Source organism: Pan troglodytes, chromosome 6 (assembly GCF_028858775.2).
Source record: "Pan troglodytes isolate AG18354 chromosome 6, NHGRI_mPanTro3-v2.0_pri, whole genome shotgun sequence".
NCBI lineage: Eukaryota > Metazoa > Chordata > Mammalia > Primates > Hominidae > Pan > Pan troglodytes.
This window is the reverse complement of record NC_072404.2, coordinates 92134902-92156129: the sequence shown is the minus strand read 5'-3', so window position 1 is coordinate 92156129 and position 21228 is coordinate 92134902. Positions and strand designations below refer to the sequence as shown.

The window sequence follows — 21228 nt, the reverse complement described above, 5'->3', positions numbered from 1 at the left end:
TTTTCCCATTTTCCTGTTTCTCTTGTAAATCAAAGCTTCTCACAACTGTCTAGGAGACTCTTGCTTTGCCATATGAGCACAACGAATATTTACTTTTGAAAACCATTATAGGATATGTGTAAGAAGTAGTATTTGGCAGTTCTTTTATATCCCCCATTGTATCTAATAAAATTATAGCTTGGGCTAGTAAAAGTGTTTAATAAATATCTAGCGATTATTTAAAAATATAAATTATAAAATGTATAGCCAGAATGTTCTGAGCTAAAGTGTAGTCATTGGGAATTCAGAGAAACCACATCCTTCACACGACTCACAGTTACGTTTCCTTTGCACTTAATTTAGCTTCACAATCCTATGAAAGTTTTTTGTATAATCTTCAAAATGTACTTACTACACATATTGGCTAAGTACCTATGTTAAAATCAGTTTTAATTGAAAGCAAAGACTGGCTGGGTATCACCATTAACATATAAAGTCTAAGACTCAAGACAAACCCCAAAAATTATCAAAATGTACTTGTACTACAATTACTAAGACTTACAGTAACTACTTTTTAAAAGTCTGGGATAGTATAAGAATATTTATTTTTTAGTATTCTGATCTACTAGATTACCAATACTAAAAAGACCTGCACTTTCAATAGAGTTTGGCTCAGTAACAAGGTATGTTTTCGCTCACTCTACCAGCGTAGCGTACTGATAAAAGTAAGATTACTGCTATTAAGCTTTTTTTCCCCTCTAATGCTAACAGATAGAGCAGAGTTCTTTTTTTTTTTTCTTAACTACTTGTCTTGAATCTTGATGAAGCAATTACATAAGCTAAAATTTTGTGTGTTGCTTAAATATATATGCAGATGTTGACCATGCAGACCATGGTTTAACATATATATGGTAAAATGGAAATGTTGGAAATTGCTTAATTTGCATGAACTTGGTCCCTCACATACACACTTAATAAAAATTTGTACTTAAACCTTTAACCTAGAATTATTATAATGGAACAATGTAATGGCTTTTGAGATAAAATAATTTCTGAATTTACATGTGTTCTTTTATTATGTGTGGAAACATTTCAGCACCTTCTCTGAAGTAGAATAAGAGGATCTTTAGAGCAGTTTTCAAGTAAGATATAATTGGATTATTAAGAAATAAATATGGTTACATTTTCAGCAGGTCTAGCAAACCAAATACTTCCTATGAAAGTTATAATTAATTGTTAGTAAATCCCACTATGCTAGAAGTGTTGTCTACAAAGTGCAGTATCAAGATGCTCTTTTGTTCAAGCATCTTTCTGTAACACTTAAGTTTTTACTCCATCTTTTTAGAACACCTTATCTAAGCATATATAAAGGCAAATTCCAAACTTCTTCATGTGCCGTGTAGCTTTTTCTCTAGCCGAAGAAATAAGAAGTGGTCTACTGTCCTTTAGCTGTTAAATTATTAACATTCTAAGCTTACAGTCCTCAAAGTATCCTGAATTCTTCATCTAGTTGACTTTCCAAAAAAATTGAAGCCTGAAAACTAAAAGTGATTAGCAGATTTTGGTTGAATTCTAAGGCTACTATGAGCATGCCTACCTGTTATTATGCCATGTTTATTGAATGCTTATTATTTCTCAGGCACTCTGTTAAACCTTTTCATGCATTTTTCATGTGATTTTTTTTTCATAATCAAAATGTAGCTAATATTATTATCTTTATATCACAAAAGGAGAAACAGTCTTGACCAGGTACTTTGCCTTACATTACCCATAGCAAGAAATAGCAAAGCCAGAAGCACAGACCAAGCAGCCTGACTACAAAAGCCAGTTTGCTCAACACAGTGGAAAATACAGAAAGGAGTTGAAAAAAAAATACATGAAATAAGAAATATTTTATTAAAATATAATTTTTATATATTATTTAATTCAATATTGCTCTTTTTACAAAAAAACTGGAATAACTCATCAGTACAACATATAAAAATATAAAGCCCCTTCTCATTGTTGAGTTAGAAATAAATAAAAAATTCTAAAACAAAATTTCTAAATGTCATGATGGTCTTATTTTTTGATAAATAGTCTACAAATAAAAACTACTGAATGTTGAGGTATATTGTTTGGCCTGAATAGGAATAATAAACAAGTTCACATTTTAAAATTATGATATAGAGCAATTAACTGTGTATGTATGTGCCATTCAAATAATTATTGCAAGTCCAAAAATACTCGGTTGTGCAAAAGTAATTGCAGGTTTTGACATTACTATCAATGTCATTTTATTTATGCAAATTTAGCCTCTTTTGCATTCATGAGATCATAACTGAATATATCATTTTATTTTATTTCTAAACAGAGGGAAGATGGCACAGAATGGACAAGAGCCTGTAAAACAGCCAGGGGTAGGAGTAGGACTAGCAGACACTGAAGGTAAGTAAAAATTTACAATATTGGATTTTGGCTGAATCTGCATTCCACAGTATAAGTGTTTCAGTTGTTTTTCTTTTAACATGAATTTAAATGTTACAAACTAATGGCAAAAGCAATAGGTAGTAAGATATCATTATCTATTAAATGAGAATGACTGTATTCATTTTACAATTCCCCAATTTTCTCATTTGTGTTTAACATTAAAGTAACTTGGGGTACTGAAAAATTAAAAGAGAAAGAAGAATGAGAAGGATGACATGAAAAAGACTCAGAAGACTTTCCCAGGGTGGGAGGGAAATCTTGAACTTAAAAATATAACGTATATTTTGTTTAAAATATCATGCAAATAGAAAATCAATCATGGAACCTCATTTAAGTCCATGGAAATTCTTAAATATACGAAGCTGAGAAGAAATTAATGGTGTAAAAATCATTTTACAGAAAAATTAATTGCTAAACTAACTTCTAAAGACAAACCAAATTTAAGTTCAAATTTCGTTTTATTAAACAAATAATAAATTATTACCAAATGTGAAAAATCCTTGACATCAGCAAACATATAAAAGGAGTATCTATAAGCTTTACGATGACTAGCTTACCTTTCATAATACTGTGATAAAATCTAGTATCCCTGGCTGGGCACGGTGGCTCACGCCTGAAATCCCAGCACTTTGGGAGGCCGAGGCAGGCAGATCACGAGGTCAGGAGTTCAAGACCAACATGGCGAAACCCCATCTCTACTAAAAATACAAAAATTAGACAGTCATGGTGGCACGCACCTGTAATCCCAGCTACTCAGGAGGCTGAGGCAGGAGAATTGCTTGAATCCAGGAGGCAGAGTTTGCAGTAAGCCCAGATCTCGCCACTGCACTCCAGCCTGGGCGACAGAGGGAGACTCCATCTCAAAAAATAAAATAAATAAAATCTAGTAGCCCTATAGTCCTTCATGTGTCATTCCAACCTCTCTCTATACATTTAACTATTCTAAGTAGTTTATTCTAAGTACTTTTCATGCACTGTCTCATTTAATTCTTACAATTACCTATGAGGTAACTAATAACATATATTGGCTTTATATAAAAGGAAACTGAAGTGCATACATGGAACAAGGACAGAACAAGTGAAAATGACACCAAATGTCACACTATTACCATGATAATGGGTGTGTTATCACAAGAGCACTACATAGGGAAACAGGTTTAGGTTTCAATTCTGGTCTTTATTAGATATGTGACCTCATTTCTCTATCTTCAGAAACCTCATCTGACAAATGCTGGGTCTAAGTGATACCTAGGTTTTCTCAGGGGCTTAAGTGAATGCCACATTTTTCTTGTTCTATTCGAAATTGTAAATTAATCTTTGGACGCCTTCAAAAGCTATGTTTCCTTTATCTCTTGCTATATACTTCAGGGTTCCACCCTCAATCTACCAATCTTTTTACCTACCGTATCTCTGTGTACACTCATGAACTCTCTCTTATATGTTGATTAGTCCCAAACCTGCTGCCCAAACTCCTGGAATTTAGACTCAGTATGTCAGGCATTTGTGTCCAACCAGGAAACTAGAAATGGCTCTGAATATTTGAAATAGAGGAAACAAATGACTAGCAATTGATGATATACTCGTGAAAGAAGCTGAGAAACTAAGTGGGGGATAGTGAAGCAGCAGAAAAATAGCTATTGTCCCCATAAGCTAGAGGACAGCGAGAACCGAAACCAGGACAAGCCTGCTTTCTGGGAGCAAGAAACATGAAAGAAATTCAGCCAATGCCAGAAATATATCCTGAGACAGACAAGGATGGGGAGAAATATCCTGGTTCTCTCTTCCTCCCATTCTCCAATCTCTGCCAGTGCCTGATCAAAACCAACTGGAAGCCAGTTGACGGAGAGGTCTGGAAAACTGTACAGGGCAGCTACTCTGAGAAGAAAGCAAGGAAAAGACCGAAGAACGCATCTGAGAGCACATAAGTATAGGGCCAGCACAATATTTTACATGGATGCATCAAGCTATGTATGCCCTGAACTTAATTCACCCTCTCCCCAATTTTGCCTCCTTTTCCTACTATGCTCTTAAAACACAGTTGACAGAATTTGCATATTTTATCATTGTTCTTTGATTTAAATTACCTATTTCTATTTTTGTCTCCTCCATAAGGCTGAACAACTCTCAAACCAGAGATAGCTATGCTCATTCCTCTTGGTATCCCAGCACTTAGCAGACAGCCTTGCCCACAGAGTTGCTTAGAGAATGTTTGTTGAGCAAATGAATAACAAATATGATCATCTATACAATTAGCAGCTATTGGTTTTCATATTAGTCTAGAATTTAGATATATAGTGAAGCAATTCATGCATAGTTTTAGCTACTTAATTTTACCTTTCTTTAATCCTAAAGTTTATAAATAAAATTGTTTTAGTATAAATGTTAACAGCTGTCAATGAACAGAAATTATTCATCCTAATACTGCTTTCTTCTTTCATATCAGTCCCACACAAAACATGCTTGCTTTCCAAGAAGGAGCCAATCAGAGGCGACTTTATTTTTATTTAAACTTATTAGTCAATATGTTTCCCCTTTAGCGAACTGACCCTGATCAACAGTTGATCTTAGATTAGTTATTGAGCAGAGGGGCGGGGGTTGAGGATGGGAACAAGACAGAATATGTAATATAATGTGAGTTATCTATAGTCAAGTGCCCTTTTGGTAGCAACATTTTGGACAAGTTGTTTTTCACTGAGTTGCTATTAACATTTGACAATAATCAAATTTATAATCTACATATCTATATGAATTGGGCATGAATCACTATAAGCAAAATATTTTAAAAAGTTAATAATATGGAGAAGAAAACTGCAATAATATTAGACTTTCAGAGGCAATTTTAAATTAGAAAGAATATATAAACAGAGTGAGGAGAAAATGATTAAGAATGTATTTGCTCTATGCAGATAGGAGGACACATCAATGCAAAGTGCAAGATTTTGTTTTGTCCACGTAGAAATATGGAATCAACTTTGTGTTGTACTTGAGATATATGTTTAATCAGTGTTTTGTTTGTTTTGAGTGATCCAAATAATTATCTTTATTTGCCTTTGTTGTCAGTGAACATAAACAGCCAATTTAGCGGGGGAACAAAAACAAACAAGAGTCAATTCAATTTTTTTTAGACAAAATATATAGTTCTTTTATTGTATTTTTCCTCCATTCGATCCTTCACCAGGACATCAGAAAAACTGACTCTGTAGATAAGCACAGTTTTCTTGAAATTATAGATCCTTGAAATGTTCCACTTCATCTCGATTACTTATATTATTCATTTAAGCACTTTGTTTTATGAATACCTTAGTCCACTCTAAGAAATACTCATCTACAAAGATTTGCTTTAGGACAGCATACTTTAATCCAGAGTATATCATAGATTTTAAGTAATCACTTTTAGACAGTTTGTTCACATACAATTTTTATTCTTGTTTTTGCTTTATAGGGTTCAGAATGTAAAAAGTAATGTTTTATGGAGTTGCAATTTCTGTTGAGAATGTCATTGAGTATTTTTAATGTTAAATAGCCATGTTCTTGTTATTCTTATTAAGCAAGTCCATTTATTCTGCTTCTAATTTAAAAACAATAATTTTCCACTTAGTCATTTTCTCTAATAATGTTTTACCTTATTCACAGAAGTTGTTTATGAATTTTAATCCCAGCATGAGATTAGTTCAATGGGTCAGAATGTGAGCTCTATGAAGGGTTCTGGGATTCAACCTAAGTTGTAGTATAAAACAGTAATACTTTTTCAGACTATCTCCACTAATCAATCATTGAATTTCCACAATTTAATTAAGTGCATATGTAAAGCAAAAATAAGTGTTGTATTTGGCATACAGTTAACATCCTCTAAGTTGTAGCTATTATTAAATTAGAAGTATATGTGAAAGTCATTTTGATCCCATCCAAAGAAATGATTATTATTCAGGATTGATAAAATATTGTGCACTTGTTGACAATGAGAACTATACAAGACCACTTTTCTTTAAGATTTAAATCAAACCAATTAGACTTTCAAATTGTACAGATGAGTGTTTTCCCAATTTACACTAAAAACATCTAATTACATCCTTTAAGCTAGCTGACCCTTCCATTAGTTAAGATGGATGTATTTAATAGTTATTTTTTGCCAGTGAGCATCCATGTAGTAGCTGCCTTGATCCATTAAGTCTCCTAAACCAGGTGTTCATCATCTTTAAAAAGTATTACAATCACAACTTTCCATGAAGTTTAATTTTCTTGGCTGTATACCTTTGAAGAACAAATACCCCTAATAAATCATTTATTTTCTTAAGTATCTTTATAAAATCCAATTTAGTTTCAGTAAGAATGGAAATTCAGTTTCCAGAACAAATAAATCTCAAACATTCTAGAAATTTGCTAGGCTCTACTCTCAAAGAGAAAATATGAAACCATTATGGAAGATCCTCCATTAGAGTATAATAACAGCTATTATTATAGCATCCAATAATTCACTCCACAAATATGTGACCTTGCTGTCTTATTTTTCCCAATACTTAGGCTACCTTTCTTATATTTCCAAAGTTGATTAGTGCTATATATGAGTGTATCTATTATATGCAAAACACTATATTAAAACTTTGGATCCTACAGAGATCAATTCAGTACATATACTGACCTGAGGGAGCATACTGTCCATCTAGTATGGCTGGTTCTATTTCATCAGCATCCAGTAAGCATGCTTGCTGAACCAGGTGTGTACAGCCAGGATCCATTCAGATTGGTTGGTGACTGTACCACACCTATTGTATATTTTAACAATCATCCTGAGAAGGGGCTTTAATAACCATGATGCAATGAATAATTACAATAAAAATATATAAGCCAGAGGGAAAATTGTATGCTTTGGAATTTCAGCATTGAAAAGCATGGCAGCATCTGTAGAAGTGATGGTGGGGAGCATGGTTTTGTGAAAGAGGTTACAAGTAGTGACTGCTTTGAAAGTTGAACAAGGTCTAGACATGTGGCAATGAATGAGGCCAAGTTCAGACTGAAGAACACCATGAGGAGCATCACAGATGGAAGAAAAGATTGGGGGTATATAGAAGAGAAGTTATTCAGTGAAGCTAGAGCAAAGGGTGCAAGGGGAAAGCCTCCTCCTATTTGGGGTGTGATTTCCCTGGACCTTATCACCTTATCACATTTTCCTAAATTACGTGAATCTAAAATCCAGTGTCACTTATTTCTAGTCCTGGATTATTCATTGGGAATTTAAAATTAATGGCATTTACTGCAAAATACCCTATTATTGAAATATTTTTTTAAAATCTGTGTCTTAAATCTAAGCCAGATTCATCTCTGGAGGGTATCGATTGACCACTAAAAAGTTAAATGAATTAAATTTCTGGAAGTGATCTTGGGTATTTCTTCGTCTTAGCACACATCAAAGAATTGTCAATTGCTTGATGAAAGCCCAGAATATTTTAGACTTTCAGAGATTAATATCTGAAATAGTAGTTTTCAATATTTTTTGAAATGTCTTATTTACCTAGAAGTCTCTGAAATGTTGCACTGGGAGTTGTTGCTCTGATTTACTTATGAGAGAGAGGCTTTTGAATCAAGATAAGAATACTAAAACTTAGCAAATAACACAACAAATATAAGCCAAGAATATTTTCTTAGTATAGATGTAGAAAATTAACAAAAGATGTGTAAATATCACAAATATATAATGTTTATTTTGTTCTAAATGCCTTCACATTGTCTGGTTCATTTGTCACAAGACAGTAGGAGATATAGATATGGAATAATTGAAATAATAATTTCCACCTTATATAGTCAAGAAAACAGAGAACTAGAGCAGTAAAACCATTCAAAGTAGAGTTTTATAGTCAACTTATTAAAAAGAGTTAGAATCTACAGATAGCTAATCTAACATCACCTGACTCTTACCATTGTACTTACCAACATTTTTATTTTGATATTGAAGGTTACAGAGCTATTTCATGAAAAAACATTTTAAATTCATAAGACTATCTTAAATGGTTTGGGCAGGAAAACATCCAATACTTAATGATGATAGGCAATCAACTAATTACACCATTTACATTACAGGTGCTATGTAGCTTGCCAAAATTAAAAATCTTGTTTTATCAGATATTAAAAATTTCTGTATTCAAAACAACATTAAATTACACAAAATAGACAAATAGATAAATGGGCAAATGGATAACTTAATCAGTCCATATATGGTTTTAAAGTAAATGATTATTATAAATTCCAATGGAACAGATATTTCATTCCATAGAAAAAGTTGGTTTATCAAATAGTTCTGCCATAATTTTCTTCAGTAAGAAAAGAAAATTAGACTTCTAGTCATTACCATATACCAAATAATTTTCAGGTTAATTAAGGAGATTAAATTTAAAAATGGAATAATAAAAATGTTTGAAGGAAATCCAAGTAAGATTTGTACAGGCTTAGTGGAATATGAGGGGCAATTTCCTAAGCAAGATAAGAAGCTTCAAAGAAATAATAAACATTTTTGTCTATAAATAATAATAACACATATAGTAAAATAAACCAAAAATAAAAGCAATGAGCAAATGATAAATAAGATTAAAATATTGTAACTTGTATGATCACTAAATGATCACTATACTAAATAAGGATCTCCCATGTTTTGCTCAAAAAAGGACAAACAAGAACAAACAAGGTCAAAAATTATAAACTGGAGAGCCAGGTGCAGTGGCTCATGTCTCTAGTCCTAGCACTTTGGGAGACCGAGGAGAACAGATTGCTTCAGCTCAGGAGTTCAAGGCCAACCTGGGCAACATGGTATAAACCCCGTCTCTACAAAAAATACAAAAATTAGCTGGGCGTGGTAGCGCATGCCTGTGGTTCCAGCTGCTAGGGAGGCTAAGATAGGGGGCATTGCTTGAGCCCAGGAGGCAGAGGGTGCAGTGAGCCGAGGTCGTGCCACTGCACTCTAGCCTGGATGACAAAGCAAGACTGTGCCTCAAAAAAAAAAAAAAAAACAGAAAAAAAATTTATGAACTAGCATGTCAGTAACAATGGCTTTTCACTGAAGAGAAATTAGCAATAACAACAAAAAAACTTATAATTATTAAAAAACAATTAAGTGATTAACCTATCAGGCTCAAATTCTAACTAGCAGTAATTCCACAGAAAAGGGAGAGATGAAAAGAAACGTTATTCAAAATACAACACATTTCTTTAAACTGAAGAAAACAAATCTCCACATTAGAAAGACAAGAAATAAAGAAACTTGCAGCATGAGACGTCATAATAATTCAGAAAACAGAAAACGTAGAGAAGATGCTAAAGCTTTCTCCAGATAATTAATTAATGTACGTTAACTACAAAGAAGAAAAGATAAGAATTCAAACGATATCTCAACAGCAATAATAGAGGCTTAAAAAGAAAAGGATAATAATTAATGCCTTTGAAATTTTAAATGGAAGGGATTGTGAACTAAAAATCTAACACAAACTATCCATCAAGTGTAAGGGTAAAAGGAAATGATTTTTGAGAAGGCTAAGTACAAACATTTTACTTTCCATGCTACCTATCTCAGGAAGCTCCTTGAAGATATGCTCCACCAAAATAGCAAATTAACCACATAGAAGCATACCCTGACCCCACACACAATACTTTGTGAATCCAGAGACACAAAGAATAGAGGACTTCCATGATGAGATAAGGAGAATCTAAAGACAATAGCCATGCAGCAGGCATAAAGAACACCTGAGAAAATCTGATCAAATATAGAGATATGGAAATCAAATATCAAATGTGGAGATCAAATATCAAATATGAAGAGTTCATTAGCAGTTATTAAAAATCTGAATTTGATTCCCATGTATTTTGGGGTACAGACATTTCTAGTAGCCCAATAAAAAAAATTGGCCCTCCACAGAAACTAGAGAAGTTTAGAGATTCATTCAATACTTCCAGGGCCCTGAAAATCCAATTTCGAATGGCGTTTGTCTCCAGGGAGGTGAACTGGTATACACTGTGACCAAGCACTAGCAGAAGAGCCAGCCTGTAGTTTTGTTTTCTCAACATATGGGTGCAACTGCGGCAGAGTGTCCATCAACTTGGCTGGGACTCAAAACCAGAGTTGATACTGCTTTGCATCTTCACCTGAGCATCGGCCACACACATAGGTACTACCCTTTAAAACCCCAGGTGGGAAGGTCAAAGCCAGGGATAGCACTGGCATAGAATGTGACTCTTCCTTGTCTTTGACATCTCCACCATAACACGAATTTCAAAAACAAAAATATATGGAGAGTTCTAGGCTGCACGTGGGCAGTGAATGGGGTGCTCATGCAGGAGAGAAGAGCATTGACAAAATTCATGGTGTGTCTGGCCAAGTGAAAAATAGTATTGAAAGAGGTGCTCTTGGAAGTGTTGAGAACAGTTATAGGTACGCAGAAAGCTGAGCGAATTGTAAAAAAAAAGCAATTAATAACTTAAGGAAAAAAAGAAAATTAAGTAAAGCTTGCCATATAAGAACCAAATTTTCTCAAAAATGAATATTAAAGAGGCAAGTTAATATAAATTCCAAATGTTAGTTTAACCAAGATCGTAATATATGACAAGGATGAGAAAAGCTAAATCTTCATATACCAAAATTTAAAAAGCCCATATATTATAAAGGCAATACAAAATTATTTTAAGAAATATGAATGTAAAGAACCCAAGAAACAGATTTTAAAAACATAATTGGCAGTGGGTTTCTCTTAGCAATTTGACTATGAGTTCGGTAAAATAACGGGTTGAGATATGTGAGATGTGAGATTTTATTTTTTTAAAAAAGAAGTCAAAAATATAAAATGGTGGTGGGGTGAGGTGGCTCACCCTGTAATCCCAGCACTTTGGGAGGCTGGAGTGGGCAGATTGCTTGAGTCCAAGAGTTCAAGACAAGCCTAGGCAACAAGGCAAAACCCCATCTCTAAAAAAAAAATACAAAAATTAGCTGGGTGTGGTGGCGCATGCCTGTGGTCCCAGCTACTTGGGATGCTGAGGAGGGAGTATCGCTTGGGCTCAGGAGGCAGAGGTTACAGTGAGCCGAGATCATGCCACTGCACCCCAGCCTGGATGACAGAGTGAGACCTTGTCAAAAAAAAAAAAAAAAGAGCCATAAAATTATTCAACCTTTTGTTATATGAAGAAATGAAAAACAAGCAATAGGAATCAAACTGCATAATAATAATAAGAAGAAAATGGTATTATTTGAAGTAAATAATTTTCTACCATTCCCCTAAATTATTATGAATATCCATTCTCTTAAAACTCTTCAGTAGTAGGTATTACAATTAAGTACTATTTTTATCTGACACACTCATTAAAGACCTCCTAATAGCTTCATTGTTGAATAGAGAAAGTTTTTTTCACTTTTAAAAAACCTGACTTTGATGATGTAAAATACAAAATCTCTGGGGGAAAAAAAGTCTATGAAATTCAAAGTTTTTAACTTTTAACTTCTTTTTCCAGTTCACTGAAAGTTTAAAAATAAATTTATAAATATTCAGGAAGAAAAAATTCAGAATTTTTAAAAATGACAAAATTTATTGAAGATAATTCACTTTCCCACCTTTTAGTTTATTACTTTAATGAAAAAATTTTAAAATTTATTATATCTAGAAAATCCTGGAAGTTTACATAATTTTCTGTATAAGAAAATATTTTATAGGTAAGTAAAAAAGTAAAACTGGAAAAAGAAAAGACCAGCACATTTCAGAAAAGAAGCCCTTGGTCAACCAAGTATTACTTTCCCTTAAGGAACCAGTTTCACAGATAAGAAAGTACTATGGACACGAGATAATAGACTCTGAGGAAAGCACAACACAGCTTGTTTATTAAATGTTGACTGCTAGTCTCTAAAATCATCAATATATTCTATTATTTGCTTTGTACCACTAAAAACTGTGGAGGTGGATTATTCTGTTTAAATCTTTTACTTTGAAAAAGGACTTGCTATCTACTCAAGTCATGTTTTGTCCTGCACTAAGCAGATGCAATTTTAGGCTGTTATCATCCAAAGTGGATGCTCACTTATCCAAGAAATAGCACACCATTGTGATTTCTCTAATTTACATTGCACTCTGGAGCCCAGACAACTATTGTTGGTGTTATGGAATGCTAAGTAGCAGTAGCAGGGCTTTATCTTACACATATTATTATGATATTGTCATATTGAATGATTATTTATATTCATTCTAATTGATGATTCATCTTTTTAAAAAAAATCTACACATACCCCTTAATAACAATAACAACAACAACACAACTTTCATTTATTTGCCAAGCATTTGGCTAGGTCCTTTAAAAAATCTGGTGAACCCAATTCTCATAGGAATCCTTTATAATAAGGTATTACCGTATTTATGCTATTCCCAGTGTCTGGCACAGGGACTTGCACAAAATGCCCACTTGATAAATATGTTTGAATCAAGTAATAAAAACTCAGAGAAACCAAAGGCTAAACCAACCTTAATAACATAGTTGCGAAACTGAAATAAATGTTTACACAAAAACATTGAGAGAGTGTCTTAAAACATTAGATTTTTGCATATGCCTGCCATACCTAAGACACCTTGAAAAGTCTTGTTAATCCTGTATGTTGTTATACAGGTTTTAAGGAGTTTACCACCCTAAAACTGAACTCAGAGAGATTATTACTTCAATTAAAAACTACATAATTTACTTAAAAGTATAGTAACTGAATTTATATTGACTGTGCTTCTCTTTTCACAAGCGCAGCTGGATCTACCGAAGATTATTAATGCAGTGCCTCTGCCAAAAAGAACCAGTGTAGTAAGACAGACAAACATGTTCATGAACAATTGGCATAGAGTTCTGACAGATGTGAATGTATATTGAATATTAAGGTACTCTGCTGTAGGAAGGATAAGGGAAGCCTTCCTGGCAGGAATATTTTTTTAAATAGTTCTTGAAATAAAAGTAATATGTATTCATAGTAGAAGGAATGCTGGCAAGGATTCCAATATGGGGAAACATCATTGTCAAAGCCTTTGCAACATGAGAAAATACGTGATATTGGTGAACTTGTGGACAAGTTGCCTGACTGTAGCATAGTTCTGCGCTGGAGGGAGTAGTGCAAGATAGGATTTGAGAGCGGTCACAGTTCAGATAAATTATGAAATATCTGAAGCTGTCAGGAGGAACTTAGACTCCACACTGTAAATAGGCAATTGGAAGATATAGATTGATTTTAAGAAGGAAAATTACACAGATTTGGGGCTCTGAAGGATGGGTTAGAGAGGATCTTATCTGAAGTTGGGGGACTCGTTTGGAGGCAATTCAATAGATAAGGACTGGAATGCAAGCAGGGGCAGAGGTGCGAAATGCAGGACAGACAGCTCTGAGAGTGATCTAGGAAGACAAATGAGGTTCTTTGTTCTAAAAATGATTCAGAATCAAAATGCAAATAAAACAGCTTTGGGCACCAGCATCATAAAGATGAAATGATGTGATAATGGTCATCATGTAAAATGATCACTAAACACAAGTATGATTTAGAAAGATTAAACAGAAAAGAAATGTTAACAGCAGAGGGCAATGTAAAAACTGATTTTAAAAGTCAGGGAAACTGTTCGAACATGATGAAAAGCAAACCTTCACAGGATTTTGAAGAAATAAATTGACTATGCTTTATAAGACAATATAGTACTTTAAAGATGAGTTAAAAGAGTAATTTGGAGTTTGAATTAGGTAGAATGTTTGCATTTTGCTCTCTTTTTTTGAGACAGAATCTCACTTTATTGCTCAGGCTGGAGCGCAGTGGTGCGATCTCGACTCACTGCAACCTCCACCTTCCAGCTTCAAGTGATTCTCCTGCCTCAGCCTCCCGAGTAGCTGGAATTACAGGTGCCTGCCACCACGCCCAGTTAACTTTTGTATTTTTAGTAGAGACGGGGTTTCACCATGTTGGCCAGGCTGGTCTCAAACTCCTGACCTCAGGTGATCCACCCGCCTCAGTCTCCCAAAATGCTGGGATTAGAGGCATGAGCCACTGTGCCCGGCCACATTTTGCTTTCTTAGCTTTATATAGATAATGACATTGACCTGTTGTTTCAAATATGGAAGACTCTAATTCAATTAGGTTATTCTAATTGATCCTTCTTCGATTTAAGAATCTAATTGAATCAATCTAATTGATTCAACTATTTTATACAGTTACAAGGAAGCTAATCTGAGTAAAATTAATATGAGCTGTTGCTCATTGATTTATGGGTGTTTTAGAGCTCTGAATATTATGTATTTTCAGAATGTGGTTTTCTTGTGACTTTAGGATTGTGACTTTAGGAACATGGATTAACAGTCTCAGATTGAGATTTGTCTAGCATTTCATGATATATTTTAAACTTTTATATAACTAATCATTTTTTTCATAGTTTTCTTAATAAAGTATTTAAATATATTTTAAATAAAATATTCCACTAAAATCCTCCTGAAAATAATTGTGATACAGATTAAAAGAACAGAATGAGATAGAATGATTGAGTTATTTTAAAACCTGCTTTTAAAAGTTGTCTTTATTAATTAATGAGTCACTATTTATTTTGCAGAAATATTATCTAGTATCAGTCTAGGTTGAATTGTTACAATGGCAAGCATGATAACATGGAGACGTGTTATGGAAATACACAATTTTATGTTACTTAAAGAATTGATTCAATTCGACTCTTCCATATTCTGATTAGTATGTGAGTGTGTGTGCAGAGCACTCTCAGTAAAGGCAGAAAATCTCTGGCAGACAAGTCTAGAAGAAGGAGTTGACGTTTTTAATTAAAACATTTTGGGCATATCCTGAAAATAGTAGGAGAATTAGTTTAATACTTTTTATTTTATGCATCTATGGTATTATACAAAGAGATCAGAAATTCAGAATGCTACCATAAGGTATGAAAAGCAGGCTTAATCAAAAGAAATTACAATTCTATTTTGGGAAGACTTAAATGTTGCTATATGCATTTCACAAAGTTTGCTGAGAACATTAAGGAATTTCTTGAACCAGAAGAAATGTAATTTATCAAAATACTACATCTTCTAGAGTAAGGCAGTTAACTGAGTTATTATTTTGGTTTTTAAAAAATATTTATTTCATTCATTAATGCTTTTTAATCAGATTATTAAGTTTAAATCATAAATATATCAATTATATATATTAAATTTATATACTAATATAAATTATTAATTATATGTAAATTATATATTACATATAATTATAAATTATATATATATTATATATAAATTATATATAATATATGATTATAAATTATATATAATATATAATTAGAAATTATATGTAATATATAATTAGAAATTATATGTAATATATAATTAGAAATTATATGTAATATATAATTAGAAATTATATCTTATATATAATTAGAAATTATATATTATATATAATTATAAGTTATATATTATATATAATTATAAATTATATATAATATATAATTATAAATTATATATAATTATAAATTATATATAATATATAATTATAAATTATATATAATTATAAATTATATATAATATATAATTATAAATTATATATTATATATAATTATAAATTATATATTATATATAATTATAAATTTATAATTATATATTATATATAATTGATAATTATATATAATATATAATTTATATATAATTAATAATTTATATTAGTATATAAATTTAATATATATAATTGATATATTTATGATTTAAACTTAATAATCTGATTAAAAAGCATTAATGAATGAAATAAATATTTTTTAAAAACCAAAATAATAACTCAGTTAACTGCCTTACTCTAGAAGATGTAGTATTTTGATAAATTACATTTCTTCTGGTTCAAGAAATTCCTTAATGTTCTCAGCAAACTTTGTGAAATGCATATAGCAACATTTAAGTCTTCCCAAAATAGAATTGTAATTTCTTTTGATTAAGCCTGCTTTTCATACCTTATGGTAGCATTCTGAATTTCTGATCTCTTTGTATAATACCATAGATGCATAAAATAAAAAGTATTAAACTAATTCTCCTACTATTTTCAGGATATGCCCAAAATGTTTTAATTAAAAACGTCAACTCCTTCTTCTAGACTTGTCTGCCAGAGATTTTCTGCCTTTACTGAGAGTGCTCTGCACACACACTCACATACTAATCAGAATATGGAAGAGTCGAATTGAATCAATTCTTTAAGTAATTATAAATTATATATAACATATAATTATATATAATATATAATTAGAAATTATATATTATATATAATTAGAAATTATATATAATATATAATTAGAAATTAGAAATTATATATTATATATAATTAGAAATTATATATATTAAATATATATTAAATTTAAATCATAAATATATAAATTATACATTTAAATCAGATTGATTAAATTAAATCAGATAAATACACTTATTGGTTGAAGCCATCTTTTAGTACTGAAGTGCCTGAGTCCATTTCACATTGCATGGTTCTGTGTTTAGCTAACCAGAGGCATGCTCTATTTGACTTGTATTTTAATTGGTGGAAAAGGTAGTTTATAATGACTTCAGTTACTGCAAGAGGCCAAATGAACAGGAACTATTTCTCAACAATTTATTTTCAAGACAGCTTTTTCTTCAAGTGTTTATTACTTTTGATAGTCTGATAGTTTGAGTTCATTTCCTTTTAATTAATGATGACTTGGCTGGGTCAAAATTTAGGTCAAATTTTGCAATTTAGTTTGATGTTGAGACTGCTGTGTTATTCCTCAGCCAATTTACAGGGTTTTTTTTAATAGTCAGCCATGAGTTTATCTGAGTAAAATTAATATGAGCTATTGCTCATTGGTTTATGGGTGTTTTAGAGCTCTGAATACGATCTATTTCCAGAATGTCATTTTCCAATGACTTTAGGAACATGGATTAGCAGTCTCAGATTGAGATTTGTCTAGCATGTCATGTGATATTTTAAACTTTTGTAGAACTAAAGTTAATCATTTTCTTGTTCATAGTTTTCTTAATAAAGTATTTAAATATATTTTAAATAAAATATTCTACTAAAATGCTCCTGGAAATAAATAATTGTGGCATGGGTTAAAACAATAGAATGAGATGAAATTATTGAGTTATTTAAAAACCTGCTTTTAAAAGTTGTGTCTTCTTCTCAAAAGAAGATATTTACGCAGCCAATAAACACATGAAGAAAAACTCATCATCACTGGTCATTAGAGAAATGTAAATCAAAACCACAATGAGATACCATCTCATGCCAGTTAGAATGGCTATCATTAAAAAGTCAGGAAACAACAGATGCTGGAGAGGATGTGGAGAAGTAGGAATGCTTTTACAGTCTTGGTGGGAGTGTAAATTAGTTCAACCATTGTGGAAGACAGTGTGGTTATTCCTCAAGGATCTAGAACTAGAAATACCATTTGACCCAGCAATCCCATTACTGGGTATATACCCAAAGAATTATAAATCATTCTCCTATAAAGACACATGCACACGTATGTTTATTGTGTGTTCACAATAGAAAAGACTTGGAACCAACCCAAACGCCTATCAGTGATAGACTGGATAAAGAAAACGTGGCACATATACACCATGGAATACTATACAGCCATAAAAAAGGATGAGTTCATGTCCTTTGCAGGGACATGGATGAAGCTGGAAACCATGATTCTCAGCAAACTAACACAAGGACAGAAAACCAAACACCGTATGTTCTCACTCATAAGTGGGAGATGAACAATGAGAACACATGTACACAGGGTGGAGAACATCACACACCAGGGCCTGTTGGGGGGTGGGGAGCTAGGGGAGGGATAGCATTAGGAGAAATACCTAACGTAGATGACAGGTTGATGAGTGCAGCAAACCACCATGGCACGTGTATACCTATAACAAACCTGCATGCTCTGCACATGTACCTCAGAACTTAAAGTGTCAAAACAAAAAGTTGTGTCTTTATTAATTAATGAGTCACTAATTATTCATTTTACAAAATACGATCTAGAATCAATCTAGGTTGAATTGTTGTAATGGCAAACATGATAATATGGAGATATGTTATGGAAATATACAATTTTATGTTCCTTAAACATAATTGTTTAAGAATAATTTGTTAATGATTTAAACAAACTTTTAAGATTTAAAACTCTAAATATGCAAATTTATTGGTATAGAAAAATATATCAGATTTTAGTTTTGTTTGTTTGTTTTGCTAGAGGATAGAAGAAAATACTATGGCTCTTAACCTGTAAATTTCTTCTCCTCCTGTATTTTATATCTCAGGTTTGGTTTTAGTTACATTATTCTTCTAATCACTGTCTCATTTCCACGGTTAGGCAATTGCCAAATCCTTCTAGATTTTACCTCTTCAGGATTTCTTAAATCTCTTTCCTTTTTTTCATTCTAACTACTGCCTAACTTTAGGTTTCCATCACATTTCACCAAAAGAAATGCCTAGTGTCCACACTGATCTCCTAATCTACCTTAGAAGTTTTTGAAGATGAATTATCATCATCATCACATCTCTTTTATAGCCGCTATCTAATCTGACTTTGTCACTCTCTAGCATAAAATATTTCTGTGGACCTCATGAACCATATAACTCTAGCTAGGTTTTACCACAACCAGCCCCTCTTTCTACTTCTCCAGTTTATCTCCTGACATGTCCTTTCTCCCACCTTACATCTGGTTATATCAAAATTGTGTTGAGTCTTCCACACAGGCTCTGCAGTTTCTCTTGTTAAGTTTGCTCCTGCTGTTCTCTTTGCTTAATATGATCACCCATTCCCAAAATGCTTGATCCTGGAAAACACCTTTTCATCCTTTGAGACCCACCCCTCAGCTTACTTTTTCAAGAACCTATCTGTGGGCGCTCTCCAGCTGGCTCTGTTAAGGAAGTTTTCTCTTGCTCCTGTCAGTGCCTCCATCATTGCGCCAATCACCCTGTAATTGTAATGATCTTTTTAAGTTCTATCTCTTTTGCAAAACTATGAGCTGAAATGATTGAGAGATGGGAAGATAGTGGGCTATAGAAATATATAGAATAATTTCTTAGCTTATAACTTTGAAAGCTTTATTTCTTCTAGTACAGGGGTCCCCAACCCTAGGACCACAGACCTGTATTGGTCTGTGGCCTGTTAGAAACCAGGCCACACAGTAGGAGGTGAGTGGCAGCCAAGCGAGCATCACCTCCTGAGTTCTGCGTCCTGTCAGATCAGCAGTGGCATTAGATTCTCTTAGGAATGCGAATCCTATTGTGAACTGCGCATGTGATGGATCTAGGTTGTGTGCTCCTTATAAGAATCTAATGCCTGATGATCTGAGATGAAACAGTTTCATCCTGAAACCATCCCCCACAGCCCCCAATCCATGGAATAATTGTCTTCCACAGAACCAGTCTCTACTGCCAAAAAGGTTGAGGACCACTGTCCTAGAATAATAAAGAATAATTGTTTTGTGATGCTAAAGGAAAAAATGAAATATAAAATAATACCGAAGAAACTTAAATTATTTGGTAAGTAAACATTTACAAAGGCATTAGTAAAGAAATGTTTTCCAGTTTTTTGTGGTTGTAAAAAGCTGGAGGCAATATATTTATTTCTCCATAACTAGAGGAACAGATACATAAAATATATTATAGGCAGGTAATGGAATACCATGCAACTGTCAGAAAAAACTTATCTAGATCTACATATAATAAAATCAATAGATTTCAAAAATATAGATTTGAGAAATAAATTAGTACAAATAATGAGATTCACAGCATGATATTATTTTAGTTCAGAATAAATAGATAGAAAGCCAAACTAGACATTCTCACAGATATACCTTTTTGTAAACATTCATGTAAACAAATACATAGAAGTTGAATTGAAAAGAAATACACTAAATACTCAAGACTGGTTGCCTTTGGTTGGGAGGGTAATGAGGATGATAAAGTTAGGAAGATAAAAGGGAAAAATATAAACCAAACAAAGTACCAAACAAATACAGGTTCTGGCAGAGACAGATGTTAATTGTGTGGTTGTGTGCTGTGAATTGATGAATACGGGCAATTCAATTCTGGGCATCTGCAATTAAAAAAAAAAACCATCTTGGAAATAATATTATCCGGAAAGGCCTCACAAGAAAATGACATTTGGGTAATCACTGAAGAAAATGAGGGAGAGAGCTGTGTGAATCCTACAAATAACGTTCCCGGCTGACCAGCAGAAGTGTGCCCAGCACCTTCAGGAAGAGTATGACCCAGGTGAAGTGAGCAGTGGAGAGAATGGTAGGTGATGAGGTCAGAGAGAGAATAGAAGCCTTGTTGAACACTGCAAGAACTCTCACCTACAACATGGTGTGGGACAGTATTGGAGGGTTTTGAGGTGAGGAATGAAACAGTCTGGTTCAAGTTTTAAAAGGATGATCCTAATTACTCTTCTGAGAATATTCTGAAGGGAAAAAGGGTCAAAGAAGAAAGACCTCCAAATATTTGTTGCAATTATTCAGGAAAGAAATGATGATGTCTGTATCAGGTTTATCATTTAATATATTGAGAAGGGCTAAGAATTTGCCTATTGCTTCCGGATTCATGTATGTATGTGTCTATATATACATACATGTAATACATATAACTATACATACATAATTATATATAATTAAAATAACAAGGTAATTATAATAATCAAGTTAATAATGATTACTTCAAGGGTAAGAGAGAGAGAAGCAATTGGGAAAGGATTACCCTATTGGCTTCATCTGAATTTGTTCGATTTCTTAAGCTGA

General features: G+C 32.8%; 1 protein-coding gene across 1 annotated transcript in view; it reads left to right on the top strand.

Annotated features, from left to right (window-relative positions):
• The window catches only part of PCLO (piccolo presynaptic cytomatrix protein), a 412549-nt gene that overhangs the window by 361595 nt on the left and 29726 nt on the right, over positions 1–21228 (top strand). Inside the window, exon 22 of the mRNA XM_001160384.8 lies at positions 2333–2406. Coding sequence (XP_001160384.5) covers positions 2333–2406 — 74 coding nt within the window. The remainder of the gene's footprint in view (positions 1–2332; positions 2407–21228) is intronic.